This window comes from Anticarsia gemmatalis, chromosome 6 (assembly GCF_050436995.1).
Source record: "Anticarsia gemmatalis isolate Benzon Research Colony breed Stoneville strain chromosome 6, ilAntGemm2 primary, whole genome shotgun sequence".
In the NCBI taxonomy this organism is placed as follows: Eukaryota; Metazoa; Arthropoda; class Insecta; order Lepidoptera; family Erebidae; genus Anticarsia; species Anticarsia gemmatalis.
Genome location: NC_134750.1, coordinates 1,134,822 through 1,158,085, shown reverse-complemented (window position 1 = coordinate 1,158,085; position 23,264 = coordinate 1,134,822). Strand labels below are relative to the sequence as shown.

General features: G+C 34.7%; 1 protein-coding gene across 1 annotated transcript in view; it reads left to right on the top strand.

The window, feature by feature from the left end:
• The first annotated feature begins 3,216 nt into the window (after positions 1-3,216).
• Positions 3,217-23,264, top strand: part of LOC142973444 (phospholipase B1, membrane-associated-like) — a 39,559-nt gene continuing 19,511 nt past the window's right edge. The window contains exon 1 of the mRNA XM_076115126.1: positions 3,217-3,548. Within this exon, the coding sequence (XP_075971241.1) occupies positions 3,462-3,548 (87 nt within the window). The 5' untranslated portion in view covers positions 3,217-3,461. The remainder of the gene's footprint in view (positions 3,549-23,264) is intronic.

Genomic DNA, 23,264 nt, shown 5'->3' with positions numbered 1-23,264 from the left:
ACGTCACTTGGTACGATACTTACAAACTTACATCTTACTAGTTGTCATACAGGACCATAATTAGTCGTTAATTATTGGAATTAGTTTAAGATTTATGATCTAAAAGACAGGATTCTTGACTGTAGCCTCCAGACAAATTTTTGATAAACTTGTCCAGTCTCCTACACGCTTATGACACGATGACGAGAAGACAAACAAGTCAGCTTATCAAATTTCACTGTATTTCAAAATTTTGAGATGTAAAATAACTTTTTAAACTTTATCATAAACTTGCAAACGTTACATGAGACAAGTATCCGACATTATAAGCATTGAGATAAATTATTGTGACGTTTTTAATGCGTTGAATGATATATTTACGTTTTTGACGGAAACACGTGTCCCACTTGCTCATTCGGCAACTATAATATTTTATTAAAGGAAGCAATTGATTACTTACGACTTTATGGTAGTTGCTTTTAAAAAACTCGATTGCCGCTCTTTTATATGTTATACAATACAGTAAGGCTTTTTTTCGCGGACATTCCTGTGTCTATAGCCACTTTAGAGAAGAGTTACCTATTCAGTATCTCCGTATCGATGTAGTTGATAGTTTCTACAACGCATATTAAAAAGACTATCACAAATCACTATTATCTCTATTTCTATTTAAATAGACAACTCCCGCACTAAGAATTGCTCTTGTTTCGCGGGGACTTTTACAAACATACAAACAACGGACACAAAGCACAATCAGACCCGAAACAATTATTTGTGGATCGCACAAATAATTGCTCCGTGTGGAAATCGAACCCACGACCTCCCTCCCGATGCAGTGGTTTTCGGCGTGGCGACCTAAACCACTGCGCCACGGAGGCAGTCAAAATCTGTTCTTAGCGTGTGTCGTGATTTTATTTAGGGTTAAAAATAATCACTGCCTTTGTTTCCGACAATTATAATTATTTATTATCATGTATAATATGTACCATTGTACCTATACGTATTAACAAAAGTCGAATACCAGATAGGAATTCGAAACGCAGTACCTATCGAAAATTCGTGATCGCTCTATAAATCTGTGGTCAGGAAATGTCTTAGATTCCTGAACAATTATATTTGGTTTCTATTATGGTCGGTAGAGATTTTATCTGCATTTTTATTGCTCTGGTTAAGATTGACTTGAAGACTTGAACAGAGTGGATTTTAGTTTTAGTGGATAATACACGAATGCCCTGCACAAGTCCAAGTAGCTGGTTAGTCCCTGAGTACGCCGATTTATTTTAATTTTGACAAACTATTAAAAGTCAGTTTAACTTAAAAGTACCGTCAGCAAATGATATGTTAAACTCATTTTTATTAGCAGGTATTAAGTAGCGACCTGAGAAGCTATGAATGACGTCGATGATTTTTTTCATTTAGCTATGAAAATAAGACCATTTTGACACTACCACTCGCACAGCTAAAATAAGATAAAGATAAAAGATAAAAAGTTTATTTCCAGAAAAAGTACAAAGTTACATAAGATTAACAATAGGTCCCAAACTAGGCTAGGCCTGTATCTTGGGGAAAATAATGTAGATAGTGTTAAGTACAATTTTATCAAACAAGGTGGTCTTACGGCAAACACAGATCTTTGCCCACTATTATTTAGATTTCTATCCTCGCTTCAAGCTCACTTCCACCAGCACACCCTCGCATTATGCAGCAAACAAACCACTTCTGTTCAACATCCGACTTGGTATTTTACACCTAATAATGCGCAATCTCTAGTAATAAGAGCTCGCGTGTAATGGATAATTTTATACTACGCAGTTCCTACGCGTAGATACGCGTTAGTGGTGTTTGTTTTGTATAAAGATCTTTTGACGATAGTTAAGTACTGTTGGAGTACGATTCTTTTCTGGTTAAGATTGCAGCTGATGATGATGTCCTCCGACCGATTTCGGCCATGGCGACCACTTCAGCTGCTAAACTAACTGACGTCGAATTGATGTAGCCTGTAGCCGATTTTAGCAGAGAAAAGCTCTCAGGCGAAGAGCTGGCACGTGAGTTTACCGGTGACATAAATTATTCGTTTCATTATTAATTATTGTCTGGGCCATACCAAAAGTTTTGACTTATTAGGTACTGTACAAATTTAGCTTTTCGTACATTTACGTACCCTAGTCATTCAGTAACGAACTGAATTAGTACTAATTCCACTGCCAGGCACGGATGAAAAGAAAAAATATTATCTACGAAATAATTAAGCGGTTTTAATGACTCCAATTAGATTCTTAGGCGTAAATGAATCATGGCGAGACCAAAACACTAGACAGAATAATAGAAATTAACTTCCTTAGGCTTTTAAGCAACGAAAGTGTTTTCACATTATAAATCTTCACAGAAAACATTTTTAATTAGCGAAAAGAAAAGTTAACTAATTATTATTTCATTTTTAACAAAAAGAAATCTCACTGTTTCGGAACTTTTACATGACATTATGTTGTATGATTGACCATAAAGAATAATTGGCATTATTATTCATAGCGTTTTATATTTCCGTTCTCTATTCTCAGAGTTCAGTACACTTGCGAATATCATTGACAAGCATTTTTAATTTTTTTAAAGCCGTGTGAACGCCCAGCCTATCCGCTGTTATATAATGGACATTTTTATATCTCTGTACGTTTAATTTGTGTAATTAATAGCTTGTCCTAAATTATCTTCTAACGTAATTAAGTTGTGGTAACCTATCAAGTTATTTGTTGAGAATGTCCCATACATTATAAGTTCTATTAATTTCCATCATTGAAAAGAAGTCGGATAATATAATTATATTTTCAAACAGAGCTCAGAACTCTATCGGAGCTAATAGATTTCGCTCTACACAATCGCAGATTCATACTATAAACCGCTTGACTAGGTCACTGTGTTTTCAATTATCATATTAAGCAAATGAATATTAAATTCTATTATATTTTGCATAAAACCAAAACACATCAAAAGAATCATCTTTTTATTATAAACCAATCTGCATCAATATGCATTCATATTTGCGTGAGGTCAATGCTCTACATTTATTGTGAACTCTACAGGATTAAAAAGATAGTGCTTAGGTAAATAAAGGAGGTTATAGTTCTATAGTGTTGGTCAATCCTTACGATATCCTAAGCAGCTCCTAAGCCTTGTAGGGGACAGTGGTAAGGTCGGGGCGTCGCGGTTATCTGTATTGTGCAATATGAGGCGCGCGGCGCTGCGCTGCGCATGCGCACAACATTTTCCCGCCAAACGCCGCACGCCTCCAGACGCGTACAATAATAAAAAAAATGAATTGTCAAATTAAAACTACATATAAATAAAAAAATGAAAATGTTTTTTTTAGAATAAAGTAATAAATTAGAAAATATTTTTTTCTTAGGTAAATATTTAAATTAACTTTTTAATTTAGTGTTGTGACAGTGTTACTTAGTGTGGTGGTTAGTGGTAGTGATGTTACCAAGATGTGGTTGCCGGTGGTTCATCTGTTGTTGTTGAGCGAAGCCCTCGCTTTTAACTTCAGCACCATTATTGCACCGTTCAACGATGTTGTAAGTAAAAATGTATTTTTAAATGTTTGACAGACTTGAGATGCATGAAGACATACGTTATATTTATGAGTAATAATTCTTTCGAAAATAATGAGTGAGTGATGTTATCTTATGAGCTATCTTTACAGCTGAGCGCAGTTACATTCTATTTATTGTTATTTTGTTAGTTTAATACTCTTTTATTTTCGTCATAAAAAGCTTTAATGACGATTTAAATCTGAATACATCTAACTCATACAAAAGTAGTTAAAAGGCAAGAATATCTATTTTTAACATGTTAATAACCAAAACGAAATCGTGTCTGCGACCAATCGAAATTTATATTTCACACAACATAAAAAATTATAACGTCTGAGGTTGTTTGTCTGATGGCAACATGACAAAGAGAATCAGATACATTTTCGCGCCTAAACATAAGGCTCAATTAACCTGTCTTGTTAAATCTTATATTCTGAAATCTTAGGAAACTAGGTAGTCTTAATTCGTCACGGTTGTTGCCTACACACCGCATTACGAAATTAATTTAAGATTTAGATGACCTTGTGTAATTATCATTTTTGCATTTTATGCCCAAAAAAACGTAACGAACGTTCTACAGATTACATAACTGTCAAAATTGACAGTCGTTTTCGCGCTCAAAAGAATTCCAAAAACTGGCTGAATGGCGACCCACGACATCATCTGCTTGGAAGATTAATCGAAATAAAAAATATCTCAGGCCTTAAACTAGACTTTAACCTTTAACTCCCGTATTCTGAGGCACATTTAGCAGTATTTTATCTATTCAAACTGTTTTTATATGAGTTTAAACGCTATTGATTATTGGGCATAAGTGAGCCAAATTTTCTTAAAATCCATTGAACAGCTTTGTTTGAAAGCGTAATTAAATCAAAATTAAGGGCAATCCAATACATCGAAAAAATATTTTACATTTTTAAAAGATGCTATCGCGAAGTTTCTGAACTGCGAACCTTCGAATTTAAAAACACTGGTCACAAAATGAAAGGCTAAATTAAACATCAATTATGTAGGTGTTAGTTATCGTTGACATCAAATATTGTTTGTCAAACAAATTAACAAGTTGTAATACTTTTTAAATGTTACTTGTACAAACATTACAGCTGTTTTATTAGTTAATATCCGCATTTTTTTCGCGTGTCATGACGATAGAATTTGTCGTCTATGACTTTTGGATACAATGCTGTAAAAGTCTCACACATGCTATAAGATGTGATTTAACAATTGCATTCATAAGAGTAAAAGAATTTGTCGTCAGGTCAAATGACGCATCGAAAAACAATAAAATTGTCGTTACAATTCAGTTAGTAACTGACTCTATATTAGCTAAGAATTAGGTGTAAAATCTAAAGAGCTTGTGAGATTTTTTTATCCAAATAATGTATCTGTGCCTCTACAAAAATAAAAATAAAATAGGGGTCGAGTTAAAACAAAAAAAAATATCATTTCGCTCTACAATTAGGCAATTTATCGATTCGCGATTAGAGAGGTTTAAACCTGTTTTAATATTTAGCAACAAACGTACATATCAAATTATAAGTATACATTGATGGTGTAGGTATGTGGTAATACGGCAAAAGCATAGTTTAGTAAATAATTATACGAGTGGAGATAATAAATCTAAGTTTTATGGGTGCCGTACAATGGCCGACGTAACTCTTATGTCGTATGACCATTGATGGAGTTGCGACACCATAGGGCTTTCGTGCAGGGCTGTTAGTTCCTTTTTGACATAAACACCCGCCCACGGCTGTTTTTTGTTAAGTTAACAATGATATACATCGTTGTACATCAATGTTAAAAAGTCTTTTCGCATTATAGTATGTATGAACTTGCAATAAAATCTTTTCTCTACACAAAAAAGCTCGATATTTGGGTACCTCACGAGCTCACTAAAAGAAACCTAATGAACCGTGTACTCATTTGTGATTCTTGAAGCCAAAGAGATTTTATTACAAGTTCATACATATTATATAAGTACATATCAAAAGATTAGATTTTTTTTAAATGCCAAAAGGGGAAATAGAGACGACAACTAAACTCCAAAATTACAAGTAACCTGTTATCTTGCAACTGATAAAACATTTAATAGTGAATGAAACTAGAGGTATAATACTTTAAAGAACATGGATTTTACTACATATAACTTCTGCTTATCCCTAAGGTAACCACGCGTGATATTGTACAAGAATTGTGGTTTAAATGAAGCTTGCTACTAACTATAAACCGCGTTCTATAATTAGGTTGAGCAACTCTTGTTAATGGTATAACAACTTTAGGTCGAGAACTACATAACGTATAATACGTCGGTGCTAATCTGGACCCCATCTTATATAGTAACTAGTTTTATAGAACTCGGTACTCAAGTAGTGGAGCAAAATAATTCATACAATTTTTACCCACTAAATGGACACTAATCTAGTTTTTTCCGTGATTAGAGAGCTGAGGCCCTGAATCTATAATCATACACGTATGACCAATCTTACAGTCGGTCTCCAAATGAAATGTCCGACTATTTCATGAAGAAGGTATTAGGTAACATTCAAATTTAAGATCTGAACAGTCCAATATGATTATTAATTTGTAAATTGGAGATTATTATCACTTCTTCTAACGGTAAAGTGAAACATCTTGATGCAACCTTCCAAACCTATTTTTTTTTACACAGTTCCTAAAGGAATGCAAAGTACTCAACCTGCATTTAGCCAGCGTGGTGTTCTCAAGGTCGAGGAGAGAATTCTGCCCAGCATTGGGACAGTAACGACTTAAACATTTATTGAAGCCTACAAAATAAATATAACCAGTAAAAAGCACATACAAGCAGTTCCGTCGCATATAATCGTATGTGCTGTAACATAAACTTACGAAATCATAAATATCCTATTCACTGTGGAAATCCGCTTTGAAACTCGTTCAGTAGAGTACCTAAGTAGGTAAATTTCAAGCCAGTAATATTTTTATGACTTGTTGCTAAGGAAATGCTGAGTAAGGCACTAAAACTCCGTGGTATGTTTACTATCAAATGGTTTTTTCGTTATATAAAATGCACCTATTATGTAGTTCTTTACCAGTATTTAACGGATATTGTTAATTGTTTTTTACATAGATAGGAAATATAATTATTAAAGAAGGAGAGAGAATTTGTAAAACAAAACCAAGATACTTTCAAATCAAAAGCTTTTAAGTTTAAATAGCTTTGATTTTTACTGATTTACGGCCAGTTTTTTTTTTCAAAAGTAACAACCAACCAGCCACGCTACCATTGCGTCGAGAGGCAGTGGGTTCGATATCCACACGGAACAATTATTCGTGCGATCCACAAATAATTGATTTGGGTCTGGTTGTACGCTGTGTCCGTTGTTTGTATGTTTGTAAAAGTCCTCGCGACACAAGGCAATTCTTCTATAACTTAAGAAAAGTTCAATAAAAGTCTTCCGAAACATGGAGGAACTCGATATGAATACGTTGTTCACCCATCCACAGGAAAACCTCAGAGATCGATTCGCGCGGCTGTTGTTAACTAAGCCATAACTTAAGAAAAGTTCAATAGAAATCAAAACAAATAGTAGTAAACAGGTGTTTGGTTCCACTAATCGTAACGTAACAGCAGGTTGGGGTTCCTACGCCGGCATGCCCCACATACCACATCCGTGTTGTATTATCCGTAAACTGGTCTAATGCGTTACGTTTTATATGAGTACATCACGTCAAAACGACGTAAGATTCTACTGGTGAGAGGTCGGTTAGGCTGTTCTTTCAATAAACTGGTTGGGAACCTGGCGACTATTTTTTTTACCTGATTACCTGAGAGATACTACGAGAAATCTAGATACTTCGTTGTAAACGACAACATACACTAGTGCTCGAATCACATATATATCTATAGTCCTAATAGACAAACTACGTCTTTAACCTGGACTAGCTGACCCGCGCTACTTCGCTTGCGTCACATAAGAGAGAATGGGTCAAATTTTCCCCGGTTTTTGTAACATTTTTTACTGGTACTCTGCTCCTAATGGTCGTAGCGTGATGATGTATAGCCTATAGCATTCCTCGATAAACGGGCTATCTAACACGGGAATATTTTTTGCAAATCGGACTAGTAGTTCCTGAGATTAGCGCGTTCAAACAAACAAACTCTTCAGCTTTATAATATTAGTATAGAAGAAGTCTTGATAAAAATTGTAGCTGCATAGTCATGCCGATAAAACTACCCTTAAATTTCTAATTAATGTCTCTATTATCCACCCCGTTTTTTAACATTTTAAAATGAATATAATAAGTATGCTGTGCTTATAATTAAAAAGACAGTTTTTTTCTAAACGTAGTTGATTAACACTTTAAAACAATTCGTCACGCGATAGCAAATTAAAGCCAAAAGCTCACGCTAACGTCTTTGGTACTCAATCTCAACATACAATCATGACGTCACTACATACTATGATAACCGCTTATTTTGTCCGTAACCTGTTATTATGTAAGCCGTTGACAAGACAATTCATCAACAATGATCGTTCTATATTTAGATAATAAACAAGTTATGTATGCTGTTTGTTTAACCACGCGTGGACAGAGGAAATTGGCCTCATCTCTCAACCCAGGCTTTGTAGAAGTGTAGAGTCAGTTCTGTTTCCTCAGTTAGGTGTCTTATATTTGATGTTCCTAGTTTGATTTCTGGTTAAGAGTTCGATGCAGTTCATGAGGCATGCAAAGTCGCAAGTTTTTGTCTGGTTTTGTGACATTCCAGTTGGAAGTGAAACAGTACATTGACTTTAAAAAGTTAATGCCTAAGCAGGTGCTCTACCTAGGGGCACAAATTGTTTTTATAAATATAAATATGGGCATTAACGCATATTATGGCTGTGTGATAACGGTGAGTCTGCTTGAATCGTTTCTTGGTTTAATACCTAATATTAATTTGAGAGGCTGATCTTTCTGATCGCCAATCTCCTTCAATAGGGCATTTCTCCTCTAATGTGTCCTAGGTTCAGCTAGTTAGGTGTATTATTCGATGTCCCAGGTTTGATTACTGGTCAAGAGTTCGTAACGACAAATTAAAATTGCAAGGATTTGAATTTTAGGGCGGTAGTGCATCTAATTGACTTATTCTAGACGACGATACCTTACTTAGGTACTAAGTACTAAAAGTACGTAATACTTCAATGCGTAAACTAGTACATTCAAGCCTTAGAAAGCTTATCTATGTATGTCACTCGTAAAACGTGCCGGGCACCTACTGTAATAGTTGGCAAATGGCCAGGCTTCCCTGAATCACTTGTATGCTACTTTGTATGATTCATCGCATTGTGTTTAAAGCATTTGTATAGCTTTTATTTAGAGAAATTATAGGTATGTTGTTAAGAAGTCGTAAAGTTGGTGTGTCTTTATATTTTCTTGACATGCGTAAGACCACGCAGAGTCAGATTCGGACATGATATGACGTGTGTGACAGGCACGAAACAGCAAAAACATACATTTTCATACATTTTCAAATAGCTGCATTTTATTTACAGCCAGCATCTGAGCGGACTCGCTGCGGTTTTCGTTTTGCTATGCATTTCAAATATTGTCTGGATATATGAATGGAACTTATATTGTTGCTTACCTCTAAACTCTTACACATTTTAAACCAAGTTTAAACTGTTTTATAGAATCATTTATAACCTTTTTTTAGTATTTTAAGAGTATCTTAATTGATTTAAATACATTTAGAAGAGCGCAAAACTTGCATTTATTTACAATTCACAATATTATTTCTACTAAAAATGCAAGCTACTTATTTCCTAATGAAAAACAAACTCCGCAAATATATTTAAATGCAAAGAAGATTCATAGTAGCTACAGCAATGCAACACTTAAACGCACATAACCGCCACCATAGGTACAGTTCAAACGGGTTAGTATTTGAACCCGCGACCCGTCGGTCACGAGCCGGCACAGGTTACCGCATACGTTCTGTGTGTAATGTCATGCGTATGACACAGATGCTTGAATTAGCGAAGTCATATATCATTGATTGTTTATGCTTATTAGCCGACATAGCGTTTGGATTAACAATGTGTTAGGTAATATTATTCATGATTCCGTTGGTCGCAGTTTGATAAAGCGAAAAACTAGGGTCGTTAATCCATCGAAGTGATTATTGATTTATTATCTTGGGGCAGCTTAAATGAGGTCTAAGAAGAAAGAAGTTCTAAAAGGAAACATCAATACGTTAATGCATTGATAAAATTAATTAATGATTGAAATTGGTGTTTAATTGAGACATACAAACATGGTTGCTTTTAATGCTGACATAATTAAAAAAAAAACACAATATTTTAGATTATTAACTATTATATTGCGATATACATAAGTACGTAAATCTAAGCATAATACCAACTAATCAAATCAGGCCGCTTCCACCCACTGCTGAGTTTGGCACATCCACTGTAGCCCTACACATTCAACATTTAGCAACCAATAGTCAGCTTTAAACCTACTATATTCTAAAAATTGGTATTGATTCGAGAATCTAGCTAATTTTATATAACACTATAATTCAGAATAATCTATTACAGCTGGCTTGCCCTATGGCCTAGGTGCTAACAGTTCAATAACGCAAAAAAGAAATATATAAGTACTAGTAAAACTTTAAGAGTAAATCCTGCACAGAGACAAAAGCTCAATAGTTATCATAATTTAACTAACTTCCACTTAACTTCAACACTTAAACCTAATCAACAAACATCCTTTTCATCTCTTATTGATTTAAAGTTCAATCTTTAAATTACATAAGTATTAATAATAGAAATGCTCATCCAGTCGTGTTGTGGACGACAATGAAACAGCTTGAACCTTGGCCCCAGTCACGGACTGCCTTACACTCGAGTTATTGAGCCATCGGGTTGTGTAATCGATGTGCTACACGTAACGTAATGTATCGAGTTAGTTCGTTAATTAAATTAGCAAGATTTTAACCAGAGGATAGTTTTGGGTTAAAAGTCCCTTTGCATTAAAAACGTTAGTCATCTGCAAAAGATGAATACAGGCCAGTGATAAATAGGACTTTTAAATGTATTATTATGGTATCAACAAAACAGCTGAAAGAACTGAAGCAACTGAGCATCGTTTAAAAAGATGTTTTGTATAGAAATTGTACTAAATGTTAATAATAATGTCCTCCTAGCCGATATACGGCTACGGCGGTCAGTTTCATTGAAACTGGCCATCTGTGCAGGACTTTGTTTATAGTGTCCAAGTGTGTGCACAATACACAGGTACACTCTCTATTCCATCACTCTCATAGTCTGGTGGGACGGATAACCGACACGACACGTGAGAGGTCAGGCGCAGGACCGACGGCTTTACGTGCTCTCCGAGGCACGGAGGTCTTCGACCTCAACTTCCTAACTCCGGGCAATCTCTAAGAAATTCTTAACAGAAAATCTCAGAAAAGACTTTTTGGCCCGACCCAGGATTCGAACCCGAGACCTCTCGCACCGCAGTCGCATATACTACCGACCGCGCCACAGACTAAACTAAATGTTACCACTGTGCTATTGTAGTGACTCTTAATCACAAATACCTACATAATATATGTCGTCAATTGTTATTTACTGTATTTGGTCAGTACTTTGTTACATGTGTGAAAGTCTGTAAAAATTGTGGCACCTATTTGGCTTAAAGATTGTAGAGACTTAAACAGCAATAATCAGTTCAACTTGTGCAAGTAAACAAAGTTTAAACTTTATAGAGCTCCAATACTTATTAACTACTCAACAAACCAATAGAGAACTAACGAAACACATAGAGCCTTATTAAATTTTATGTTCTATTACAGATTTAAACATATTTATAACCTCATAATAACAAATAATCATCTACTTAGTGAAAGCAATATATAGCATCTTCGATTTCCAAACTGGTGTTACAGGAAGTGAACATTATATTAATAGATCTACTTGAGCGGTTCAAACGAACAAGAATTTTCGTAATTTAAGCTTGTATTCGTAAAAACGTACGGCCTTGCGTAAGTTAACCTGTTAATGTTACTGAGAAAGAATGGGTTGGTTATATGTTATAGGAAAGTGTTTGTGTCATGGTGATAATGATAACCACTATTTTTGTATATTAGTAGGCCTCTTTTCTTACCCCCGGTTTCTAAGGTACATTTAACGGTAGTTTATGTATTCAATAGCGTAAAAACTCATATAAAAAAACACTATTGAATAGATAAACTCCTGCTAAATTTACTCAGAAATCGGGGGTTAGTGGTCTACATAATAAAAGGCATCCTTTGCCCAAATTTCATGTTTTTAACGTCCGTATAATAGTTAAGGCTCTGCGATGATTATTAGTCAGGACATGTAATTTTATATTATTATGTTAACATTTTTAGTAGTTTTAAATTCTATTGTTTTTTTCCCAATAAAGACAGTGTAAACTTCAGAAAGCCTACATAAAACCTTTGGTAACTTAATCAATTGAATATTCAATTTGTAATTTAAAAAGTGTAAAAGTTTTTTTACTTCCCATAAGGTAGAAATCTTAAGCTGTTGGTTAATAAAAATAATACAAAGAAGAAATAATTGATGCCTATCAATTTAGTGTTATAACTTGCTTATGATTTCAATTGTACGTATTTTCTCACGCCTCTTACAAAAGCTTGCCTGTCTTTGATAAGTTTTACTCCTACAAAACTTCTTACCGATATTTCGCAAATTTTCTTGAAATGCCTGCGGTGAACGATACCTGATATGCATACAAATGTATTTTGTCATCTGGTTTTCCCAAAACTCAGGCGGATTAGGGAAATTTAACATGACGTCATAAACTGTGCAATAATTTATGTAACTTATTTAATACTGAGGTTTATACGAAATCTAGAGATAAAGTAGGCACATTAATTGGTATGACTCGGCCGTTCGCGCGCCTAGCAATTTAGCGAATACTTGAATTACTTTTAATTATTATACAAAATGTTAATTATTCAAGTTCCTCATTACGTTCAACTAGGTAGGTATTACTAAATACTGCCTACTTCCACGCTAAAAATAGAAATTATGAAATGATTTTGGTAAACAAATTGACTTAGACCTCAAAAGGTAACCGTATGATAATGTCAATTCCGATTTAATTTCTTATTGGCTAATTAATTAATCGATTACTGAACCAATTCCAGGTTAATTTTCATATAATTTTCTTGGTCTTTGATGTACTAGCGTTCTGATCTTGTCGACAGACGGACAGACAATGCACGAAGCAGACACGCAACAGCACAGACAAAAATAAATGTTTCTATACATTTTTGTTCGTGCTTCTTTCTTACGATACTCCTTTGCATAATGGTGATGGTATTCTCTTTGAAGGTAGTCATATGTCTGTGTTTGTATATAAACCAAACGTTACTGGTGTCTTTATATTACCAAATAGTCAGGATGACTATATAATAGGATACGCAATAAACGCGAACACGCATTTTACCTTAGAATGCTTAACGTTTCGGGGCGTTAATTCCCGTATCCTATTATACATTATTATAAGTATAGATTAAACATGCGACACGAAAGTTAAAAAGTTAGGATAACTTTAGCTATCTAAGATAGCTTCAAAGTGACAATAAGAGTTGTCAAGCTAAAGACATCGTGTTGATTACATAACGAGTAATACTGACCATTGAAAAGTTCAGTCACGAGCGGCGCATTTGTTTGTACGCACTTTAAGCGGAGACAAACGAGTTTTGTAGCAAAATCACGCTATTTAATCTGTTAGGAAACGAGGTTGTGAACATGGAGCGTTAGCTTCAAATTAAGAGAAGCTGAATTGATTGATCATATATCGGTCAGTTGTATCACATATCTTTATATTTCTACGATAACTGAGCGGTTTAAGCTTTCGCCACGCACGCGAATGGATGAGTTGAGGGTTAAAATTCGAGACAACGTATATAACACTGGTTGAAATGAAGGAAAATATCGTCGTGATTATTTCATACCTAAGGGTTCTTTAACACAGGTCCAAGCCGTTCTTGCCTAGGGTGGTAGACTAAAGGCCTAACCAATCCTTTATTCTGGGAAGAGATCATTTTATTAAACGAGTTATGCCCGTTTTCTGAGTTACATTTTTATATGGTTTTAAACGCTATTGAATAGATAAACTACCGCTAAATGTACCTCAGAAGCCGGGGGCTGCTTACACAGATCAGAAAGCAGATACAATCTTAAACAGAGGTTCCAATCAGCCACACACAAATGTCAAAAAGACCAATCAATACAAAAGGTCACAGTTGACTCGAGGCACGTGGGCAACAGACATCAATCGACAGTTCACTGTGGAGATGTGCTCGTGCATTTACATGAGATGTGTTTAGATAACCGAGGGAACGGTGTAACACTTTTATGTGCCCGTTTCAACGTAACGTGAATGTCGCTATCAAATGTGTAGAGATGTATTGTTGACGTTCAAAATAAAGTTTTAATATAAGCGGTTTTGTATGACAAATGTATGGATGTGAGGCAAGGGAAGTTTCGATCGTACCAAGTGGCGTTCTTTGATCTTTGCCTTCTTATGGGTAAAAGGCGTGATTTTATGTGTTATATGTTACTTTCCTGTAAGAATGTTTAAGTTCGGTTGCCAATGTATGTTGATGAAAGGCGACCTTCTGAAGAATAGCGCACGAGGAATGAGATTTATGCTTCCAGTGCTGCAGTGGCTTGATAAATCAGAATTCATGATGATGATGAGCATCCGATAAATATGCTAACACGGGTCTCCTTTATAAATGAGTCAGGGTTTATTCCTAGAGTTCACTATACTAACTAAAAGCAGCAGGTTTGGCTTCCTTTAAAAAGTATAGAACTTTTAGGCATTAAACTAAATTCTGCACATAACTTCGTCTACATTTAAAGTATACCCAGGGTATCTATAAACTTTCAAATTTATAACATTTGGTTTACACTCGATACAGATCTTTAAATTGTAAATATTTGTGCAGGTATTAAAATGCTGTAGGTATAGCCTAGATACGTCAATCTAAACTTATAACATGTTATGTGAAGATCGCATGTAGATAAATACCTTTGTTTTGACCTAATCGAAGCTCTAATTGTTTTTTTACTTTCTATTCTTACATATGTAAATATTGCAACGATGGTGATGCTATATTGAGTTTTAGACTAGATTGAATCTCGGCGCCATTTTGAGTAGGTATTAGACTAAATTTGAAGCCTATTTTCTTACTAATGTTTACTCATGTGCTGCTCCTTCGGTCTCCTGATCGTAAACGGTCGAATTACGAGTGAAATTAAAATAATCCCTAAATTATTTTCCCTAGGGATTGATAGTAGGTTTATCTAATTAATGTAACTGTATTCTTTTGTAATACTCGTAAATCAGTTGAGATTATTTTACTAGAGTAATCCGTATGTCCGAAAAAGTATTGTTTAAAACAAAGATTTCTAAACCATTCGACCAAAATTAGGCACTGTAATTGGTCTCTGTCGTATGGTAACAGAATATATCTGTTCTGCATATTATGATTAAATATTAATATCTAAAACGTGTTTCATTCAGGAAACTGTATCAGACTGAGTTCAAGGCTAGTATTAATTGATACTGAAATTAATCAATTGGCAACGCTTTAGTTCGCAACTTAGACAATGTTCATTGCCGTAAAATCAAAACACACGCGTTTGTCTATTAAAAAGAGTGGCCTGGAGTTTCTTGCCAGCTCTTCTCATTGGCCCTACGTTCCGAACTGGCGGTAAATTCACTCTCTGTATCATTGACTATCATAAGTGTCAACATTTGACCTATATGAATAAATGATTTGATTTTGATTTTGATTTTGATTAGAACTCCGACATCTGTAAACAAAAGCTTAAAGTTTTAGATTTTTATTTATATATCTATATTACCTATTTTTATAAAAGAGTTATTGATTTTAATAACGATTAAATCGCCGATCTCCGGTGATAGAAATAGCTAGTGTGTGGCTTCCCTTTGTGCATCGAATTCAACGACAAATTGCGTAATGACATTAAAATTTTATTGTTATCAATTGGCAAAGACAATGTTCATACTTACTAACTTAGTAATCAAATCTAAAAATAACTTGTACATTACCTTGGAGTCTTATAGCCTATAATACTTAAAAGCTTCATTATGAAACTTCATAAAACCATTATATGAGGAAACTACAAGATCGTTGCTTCCTTTCTCCTATCACTGTACAAGGTCGGTATACGAACTCATTTCGTAATAGGCCTCCTCGCATTAGCATAGAGTTCGGCGACTCTGTGTCTAGCGGGAACTTGTCTATGTCTCTGACTATGTCAGGTGTGTACAACATTTTTTTGGACATCAATTTTATGGCGCAGCGCAGACGGCACACTTTTTGTGCGATCGAGTCTGTGTACTAATGTGGTAAAGTCTATTAAAAACTTAAACTTACCGTATTTTGTTTTTTCTTTAGACACATACATGTCCAAACAGGAGCGGAATAAACAATACAGCACACTTCATCCCACATTTTTCTTTTTAAATGTCTATCATGATATTCTGCAGACTCGATCGCACACAAAAAGTGTGCCGTCTGCGCTGCACCTATAGCTCACGACTTACCGCTTGTGAGCCGTGCATGTTAACAAAGACCTAAGCACCTTAAAAGAAATGTGATATGACTTCTTAAATTCTTATTTAAACCTTACCTACATTTGCCGAAGAGTAAATAAATCCTTTATCTAAGATTAAAACAATCAAAGATCGTAATAATCGATAATCTATCTCAGTTAACATTTTCACCACATCTTGAGTCTGAAGTAAAAAAGCTCTAAAAAATTTGGAGAAATCATCTAACTTTTTAAAGTTTTTTCACTTATACCAGTTACCACTTAGACCAAATATAACAATAGCTCGAAAAGTCAGTCTATTTAAGACAAACAAGTTAAAGTCTTCACTATACTTTCTGAGCTTTCTAAACTTGCTACAAGTTGATCACACCTGCTATATTCTCTCACGTGTCCATTACTCAGTCACTCCGAGAGGTCGCGAATTAAGGCCGGTGACGTAACGACAAATTATTGAATATTTATTACGATAATTATGTTCAGGTGTAAGTTTTAAACTAAATGGATTCAGGCCGAGATTTAAGAAGTATGCGGCTGTAGGCGCGCTTTAATTAGTAGTATTTTTGGTAGAAATATTTGGGTTACATATTTTCTGATGTAATTGCATCGTCACACGTTTGTTGAGACGAACGCCAGTACATTTGTTAAGTTTCAGAAAATATGTGGAAGTTAGGTGATTACAACACTATTATACTGTGTTATACGATCTCACACGGGATAATTATTTTATCTGTGATTTACAAATGAAAACAATTGTTTTTGGTCCTGTATTAGTACTGGTGTAAGTATTAACATTTTTTATTGCCCTTTTTGCATAGATTATTGTTAGAGTTTATTTGCGATGCAAGATTGAGTCTCATTGCGAGATTAAGCGGTAACTACAATAATAACAGAAAAATCTATACTAATATTATAAAGCTGAAGAGTTTGTTTGTTTGTTTGATTGTTTCTTTGTTTGTTTGAACGCGCTAATCTCGGGAACTACTGGTCCGATTTGAAAAATTGTTTCACTGTTAGATAGTCCATTTATCGAGGAAGGCTATAGGCTATATATCATCACGCTTCGACCAATAGGAGCAGAGTACCAGTAAAAAATGTTACAAAAACGGGGAAAATTATGACCCATTCTCTCTTATCTGACGCAAGCGAAGTTGCGCGGGTCAGCTAGTTACAAATATTCAACACACTACTAAGTATATTAAGATTGCAACAAAAGCAATCCTGCCATCAATGTATTAGAAACAGACTTCCATAAATAACCTAAGTTTTGCAACACTATGCGGTTGGCTTAGATCACCTAGTGCTGAAAACACGACCTAGATTGTAAATGAGAATTTTGACAGCCTATAAAATATGGTTCTAGTGTTAATAGAATATTATGTAAGATTGTATTTGATTTCAATTAATTAGGTCATCGAAACGGTAAAGGAGAACATCTTCTTGCAAGTTTAAAAGTTTTTAGCACAGTTCTTGAAAGGACAAAGAATCAGTTGATTAGCGTGGTGGATTTAAGGCATTACCAATTCAATCTTTAATTCCAGGAGAACAGCTTTGCCCAGCAGTAAGACAGCGATGGGTTTTTGTTTTTGTTCTTTTGTAGGTTAATAAGTAAAGTTGTATTGCTGAAACAAAATACTTGCCTTTTAGATTTTTTTACGAAGCTAAAACCTATCGAATATTATGTTGTCTCTGTGATTTTATAGTATGTGTAAAACTACAAATGTTAAGGCCAGTAATAATTAACTCTTAAAGTAACTAAGCACTTAGTTATTTGTGAAGTAATGGTACTTAGATATTAATATTTTTGATATTTTATCGATACTTAATTACTGACTGTGAATCACTTGCGTCAAAAGATTGTTTATTATAGTAAATACAAGTAATCAATTAAAATACTATTAATTAAAACTTAATTTAATTTACCGAGAGATTGCGAAGCGTCTTATCGACGTGACCAGGATGCTGGCTTTTACATAGGTCAAAGGATAAGCATTGCCATCCAATGTGGCAATGCTTCCAGCATTCTAGAAACGCTAACGGTCGACGATGATGAGGAAAAATACTGCGACGCGTGACGCACATTTCTTTGTATGTATAATATTGTAATTGAATTCTGGTTTTTATTTAGGACTAGCTGACCCGCGCAACTTCGCTTGTGTCACATAAGAGAGAAAGGGTGAAATTTTTCCCCGTTTTTGTAACATTTTTTTACTGGTACTCTGCTCCTATTGGTCGTAGCGTGATGATATATATAGCCTATAGCTTTCCTCGATAAATTAGCTATCTAACACTGAAATAATTTTTCAAATCGGTCCAGTAGTTTCTGAGATAAGCGTGTTCAAACAAACAAACAAACAAATTCTTCAACTTTATAATATTAGTATAGATAGACCATCACAAACAACCCTTATTCTCCTAAATGTAAGTCTACACCAATAAAATTAACTAGGTATATCTAAGCCTTTGTTTTTTAGTTAATAAAATAGCGCAAATATACAGACCAGCAGTAAACCTAATCCAAAAACCAGTTTATATAGACGCTCTAGATAACCAAATATACTAAACCAACTATCTATATTGCACATAATCTATATAACACATACATATACATAATATTACATGATGTTTGCTCTTCCTAATACACCGTGGCCGTGTCGAACCTCACACATTACATATGGACGAGTAATTGTCTATCGACATAACTATTATGGCGTTACGATTAATTCAACTGTTATGTAAATATTTAAAGCTTAGGAATTTTACTGTAGTGTAGTGCTGATACTGGAGGATACTGGAGTGTAGTGCTGACCCGGCAAACGTTGTTTTGCCATATAAATAAAAAAAAATGTGTCACTTAGGGGCATGAAAAATAGATGTTGATTGCTTCTCCGACCTACTCAATATGCCCACAAAATTTCATGAGAATCGGTCAAGGCGTTTCGGAGGAGTATGGCAACGAAAACTGAGACGCGAGACTTTATATATTAGATTCTGTAGAAACAAAGAATTACTTTCAACACTTTATTTCCTTCTACTTTCTATCCGACTTGGTCTGAAAAGATTTCCTGGGGTATAAAGTATCCTATGTTAATCCAGGTATAATACTGTCTTTGCGGCGAATTGTATCAAAAACGTTAAGTAGTTTTTGTGGTAAAGAATAACAAGCAAATATATTTCTAATAATTTGCGGGTTGCGGCATTGGAAGATTGCTATACTTATGGTACCAATATATCATTGGATGTTGTATTTTATTATCATTAAGACAATATAAATCTATTATTCAAATAAAGCCTTTTATGCAATGTCCAAACCTATTTCCTGGGAACTGACTTAAAAATACAATGGCAAAGCAAAAATCATCGCAATTACAAATCTTATTCACTTCATTCAATTTCTTTCCTATCTGTCGAAATCCAGTGGATATGCAAGTATCGGCATTGCAACGTTCACGATACATTTTCCCAATAACACCTCCCACGGTCTATCTAACAGTTTGGTAATCGTGAGAGCGGAATTACTAACAGGTATTGTCTACAGACGTCGTCAACCTTTTTTTGATTCTTGACAGCCGTTTCCCGTGGGTTTGGACTCAATTTCGTAAGATTTGCAGTGTGTTACAACTTTGGTCTATACAATAGGTTTCCGATCTACTTTTTTGATATTTCAAAAGACTTTTTCATTTACCTATTAAGTAACAGTCCTGCTAAATTTGAGTTGCCTAGTATCTGAAGACGAATGAAAAAAAGGACATTAGTTTCATAGAAGTCGGCCATTAGGGATTTTCTTCATAACTTTAATTTACGAGGAGAGCTTAAGTAGCTTACCCACAATGTAGTGCCCTCGTTATACTTGATCAATACACCGATCATTTCGATATTTTTGATCCCATTAGTCTGCTAATAAATAACGCAGGATTTTTTATTCTTTTTCTTTACGAAAGTGTTCACCGGTTACCAAAGGTTGGGTGCGTCTGGTTGCTAATAAAGCAATACTTTCTTGTGCTAGTGCATACGTGAGATTAATTCCTGTGAGAAGCATTGTTTTTACTTAATTAACTAATTAAACAATCGGTCAAGTGCAGCTCGCGGGAAACCGTTCCGAACTGCAAAGAAACATTTTCGTAACTTGAAAGTCAGTTTAATGCTGTAGTAAATTTAAGATTTTCTGTGAAAATGTAATAATATTCATGATTGATAACGATTTCAAAATCAACTTGAACATGATCCGATATTCATTTATAAACCACCACGAATGACACTGCTTATATGAAAGGGCTCCCACGACGTCAATTTTACAATCATTTAGATGTATGTTCCATAAATAGTCCTTCATGATTTGGTTATACTAAGTGTCCTTTATTTGTATGTTTGTAAAAGAGAAGTGCTTGGCGTAGCTTAGTGCAGAAGACACTCCCACTCGACATTCTCAATGAGTTTCTCCAAATAATTTCGACATGATCCCAGAAAAAAGCGATACTTATTCCTAATGCGGGAGATGACATGTTTTTCTATAAAAGTTTTGACAAACAATTTAGTCCATCTCAAAAACATTTTTATAAACAATGACAAAAACTCTACTATTAATTACATAAATCACGTATCACACAACTAATTGCCGTCATGTCGACTTTTGAACGATTTGTACACACATACATACATACATAGATGTACAATTAGCAATGATAGTTGACGGTGTTTCAATGATAACTTGACAAGTGATAGTGAGATTAAATGGTGATCATGTTTGATGATGTGTCGTAATAGGTCGGCTTATTTACATCACACATTTTAAAGAAATATTTAGCCTTAATTTGTAAGCCTTTTTCTATATAAATCGTAGATTGATTTTATGAAATCTATACTAATATTATAAAGCAGAGTTATGTTATATGAAGAGTTTGTTTGTTTGAACGCGCTAATCTCAGGATCTACTGGTCCGATTTGAAAAATTATTTCAGTGTTAGATAGTCCATTTACCGAGGAAGGCTATAGGCTATATATCATTACGGTACGACTAATAGGAGCAGAGTAGCAATAAAAAATGTTACAAAAACGGGTAAAATTTTGACCCAATCTTTCTTATGTGACGCAAGCGAAGTTGCGCGGGTCAGCTAGTGGTTAATATAGTTACAACTATATATTATATGAATCTACTAGAAAGTACCTGGTATTCATTATGTATACTTATTAACGTTGTTATCTATACTTATAATAAATCTGTATAGAGGTCAATTCTGTACATTGAATATATTTAAAAAAAACCAATGGGGGATGTTTAGTAACGGATACTGATACCGAATCTGCAATTTATAATTTTCTTTTCTGTCTGTCTGTCTGTCTGTCTGTCTTCCGTCTGTATGTGTCGCTATCACGTAAAAACTACCGGATAGAATGCACTGAAATTTGGTATATGCATAGAATAAGTAGTGGAGCAACTTTTAGGACACTATTTATCGCATAAAATTTCATAGATTTTTAGAAAATTGAAAAAAATACGTGTAGAAATCGTTTGAACCTGCGTTTTCTCTAAAGAGACCATAGATGGCGTTGCAATCCATTTCAGAACATTCGCATATATAGTTAACACAGCGCCGCCCGGCCGTATCAATACCTGTTGTTCGCGCCAACCATATAGTCCGCAACACAGCATGTTTTTCCTAATTAATTTATTTGATTGCTTTATTGTAAAAAAAATACCTTTGAAACAGGCTATACATTTATAAGATTTTCAAACATTATTGTTTACGTGGTTCCGGTGCGGTCGGGATATCCTAGATGGCAAACCGAGTAATTTCGTTTGTTGTCGTTGTTCGCCGCAACTAACATATGGCGTTGTAGTTCGTAACACATAACCAAATTAATTGGTTGCATTAAGGAAATAAATTGGATGGCTATGAAACAGACTATGTGGTAAGTTATAAAAAAATAAACAACGGATGATATATATATAAAAAATAATTACGGGTTACGCGGTTTCGGACGTATCATCGTAAGTATACCTACATTATTACGCGTGTGAAGAGCTCCGGCGCAGATAGTTCTGTCTGCACCTGGTCTATAATAATATTCTGAATCCAGACGGGTACCTAAGCAATGGTCAGTCTATAATAAGGTATTATATTTTACACTGTAAACTGGTACGGATACAGACGAGAGCGGAAAAGAAGCACAGGAAATCAGGCCTGCCTGAGCCTGTGTCACATTGTGTGCCCTTCGGGTCCCTTTCGTAAATAACCATTAGATGACAAAAGAGTTGTTAGCATTTTTATGTGTAGGTGTATCGAGTGCTTCGCAATTCGCGTGCTCAAACGAATAAGCAACAGTACGAAATTCACGCGAGCAGAGCCGCACGGGTCAGCTAGTCTTAAAATATATGAAAAGGTAACATGTCTAAAGGCTTGGAAATAAAAATGGGTCATACGCGGACTTAGGCCAACGAACGTATTTTTAAAAATAGCTGGAAATGGTCGCTGGTAATAAATTTGAAGAGGAGATTTATAATAACTATTATGACGATGCATAAATTTAACAATATGAAGAAATATGTCCAATCAAATCGCTTTTTTATTCACTAAGCCCACTCAATATTATATTTTATTTGCATAGTCACAATTTAAACGGTAATCATTCTATCATATTGTCACTTCGACATTTTAACTCATTATTTTAACTACAGCTCATAGATTTTTCTTTAAATTGGTAAAATATATCGGTGTCACGGTGTTAATGAGAGATGAATGTTTTAATCTGAGCTTTCTCTATTACGCGATCAAACTGAGTGTGATCAGTTATATTTGACTAGTGGTAGCCCGCGACTGCGTTCGCTTGGACATAAGTTCTCACGTTTCCACCACATTTTTTATCCATGCTCGACTTTTATCAGTCATAGCCTAATGATTTACCCATAGTCTATAGCCTTCCTCAGTAAATGGACCACTCAACAGAAAACATCTTGATTTTACCGTTTTCACAGCAGTTTTTATTGCTTCTCCACTATCAATCATAGTATGATTTTATGGCTTTCCTTAATTAATCGACTACTCAGCACGAAAATAGATTTCCGATTCGAACCCGCAAATCCTAAGATTAG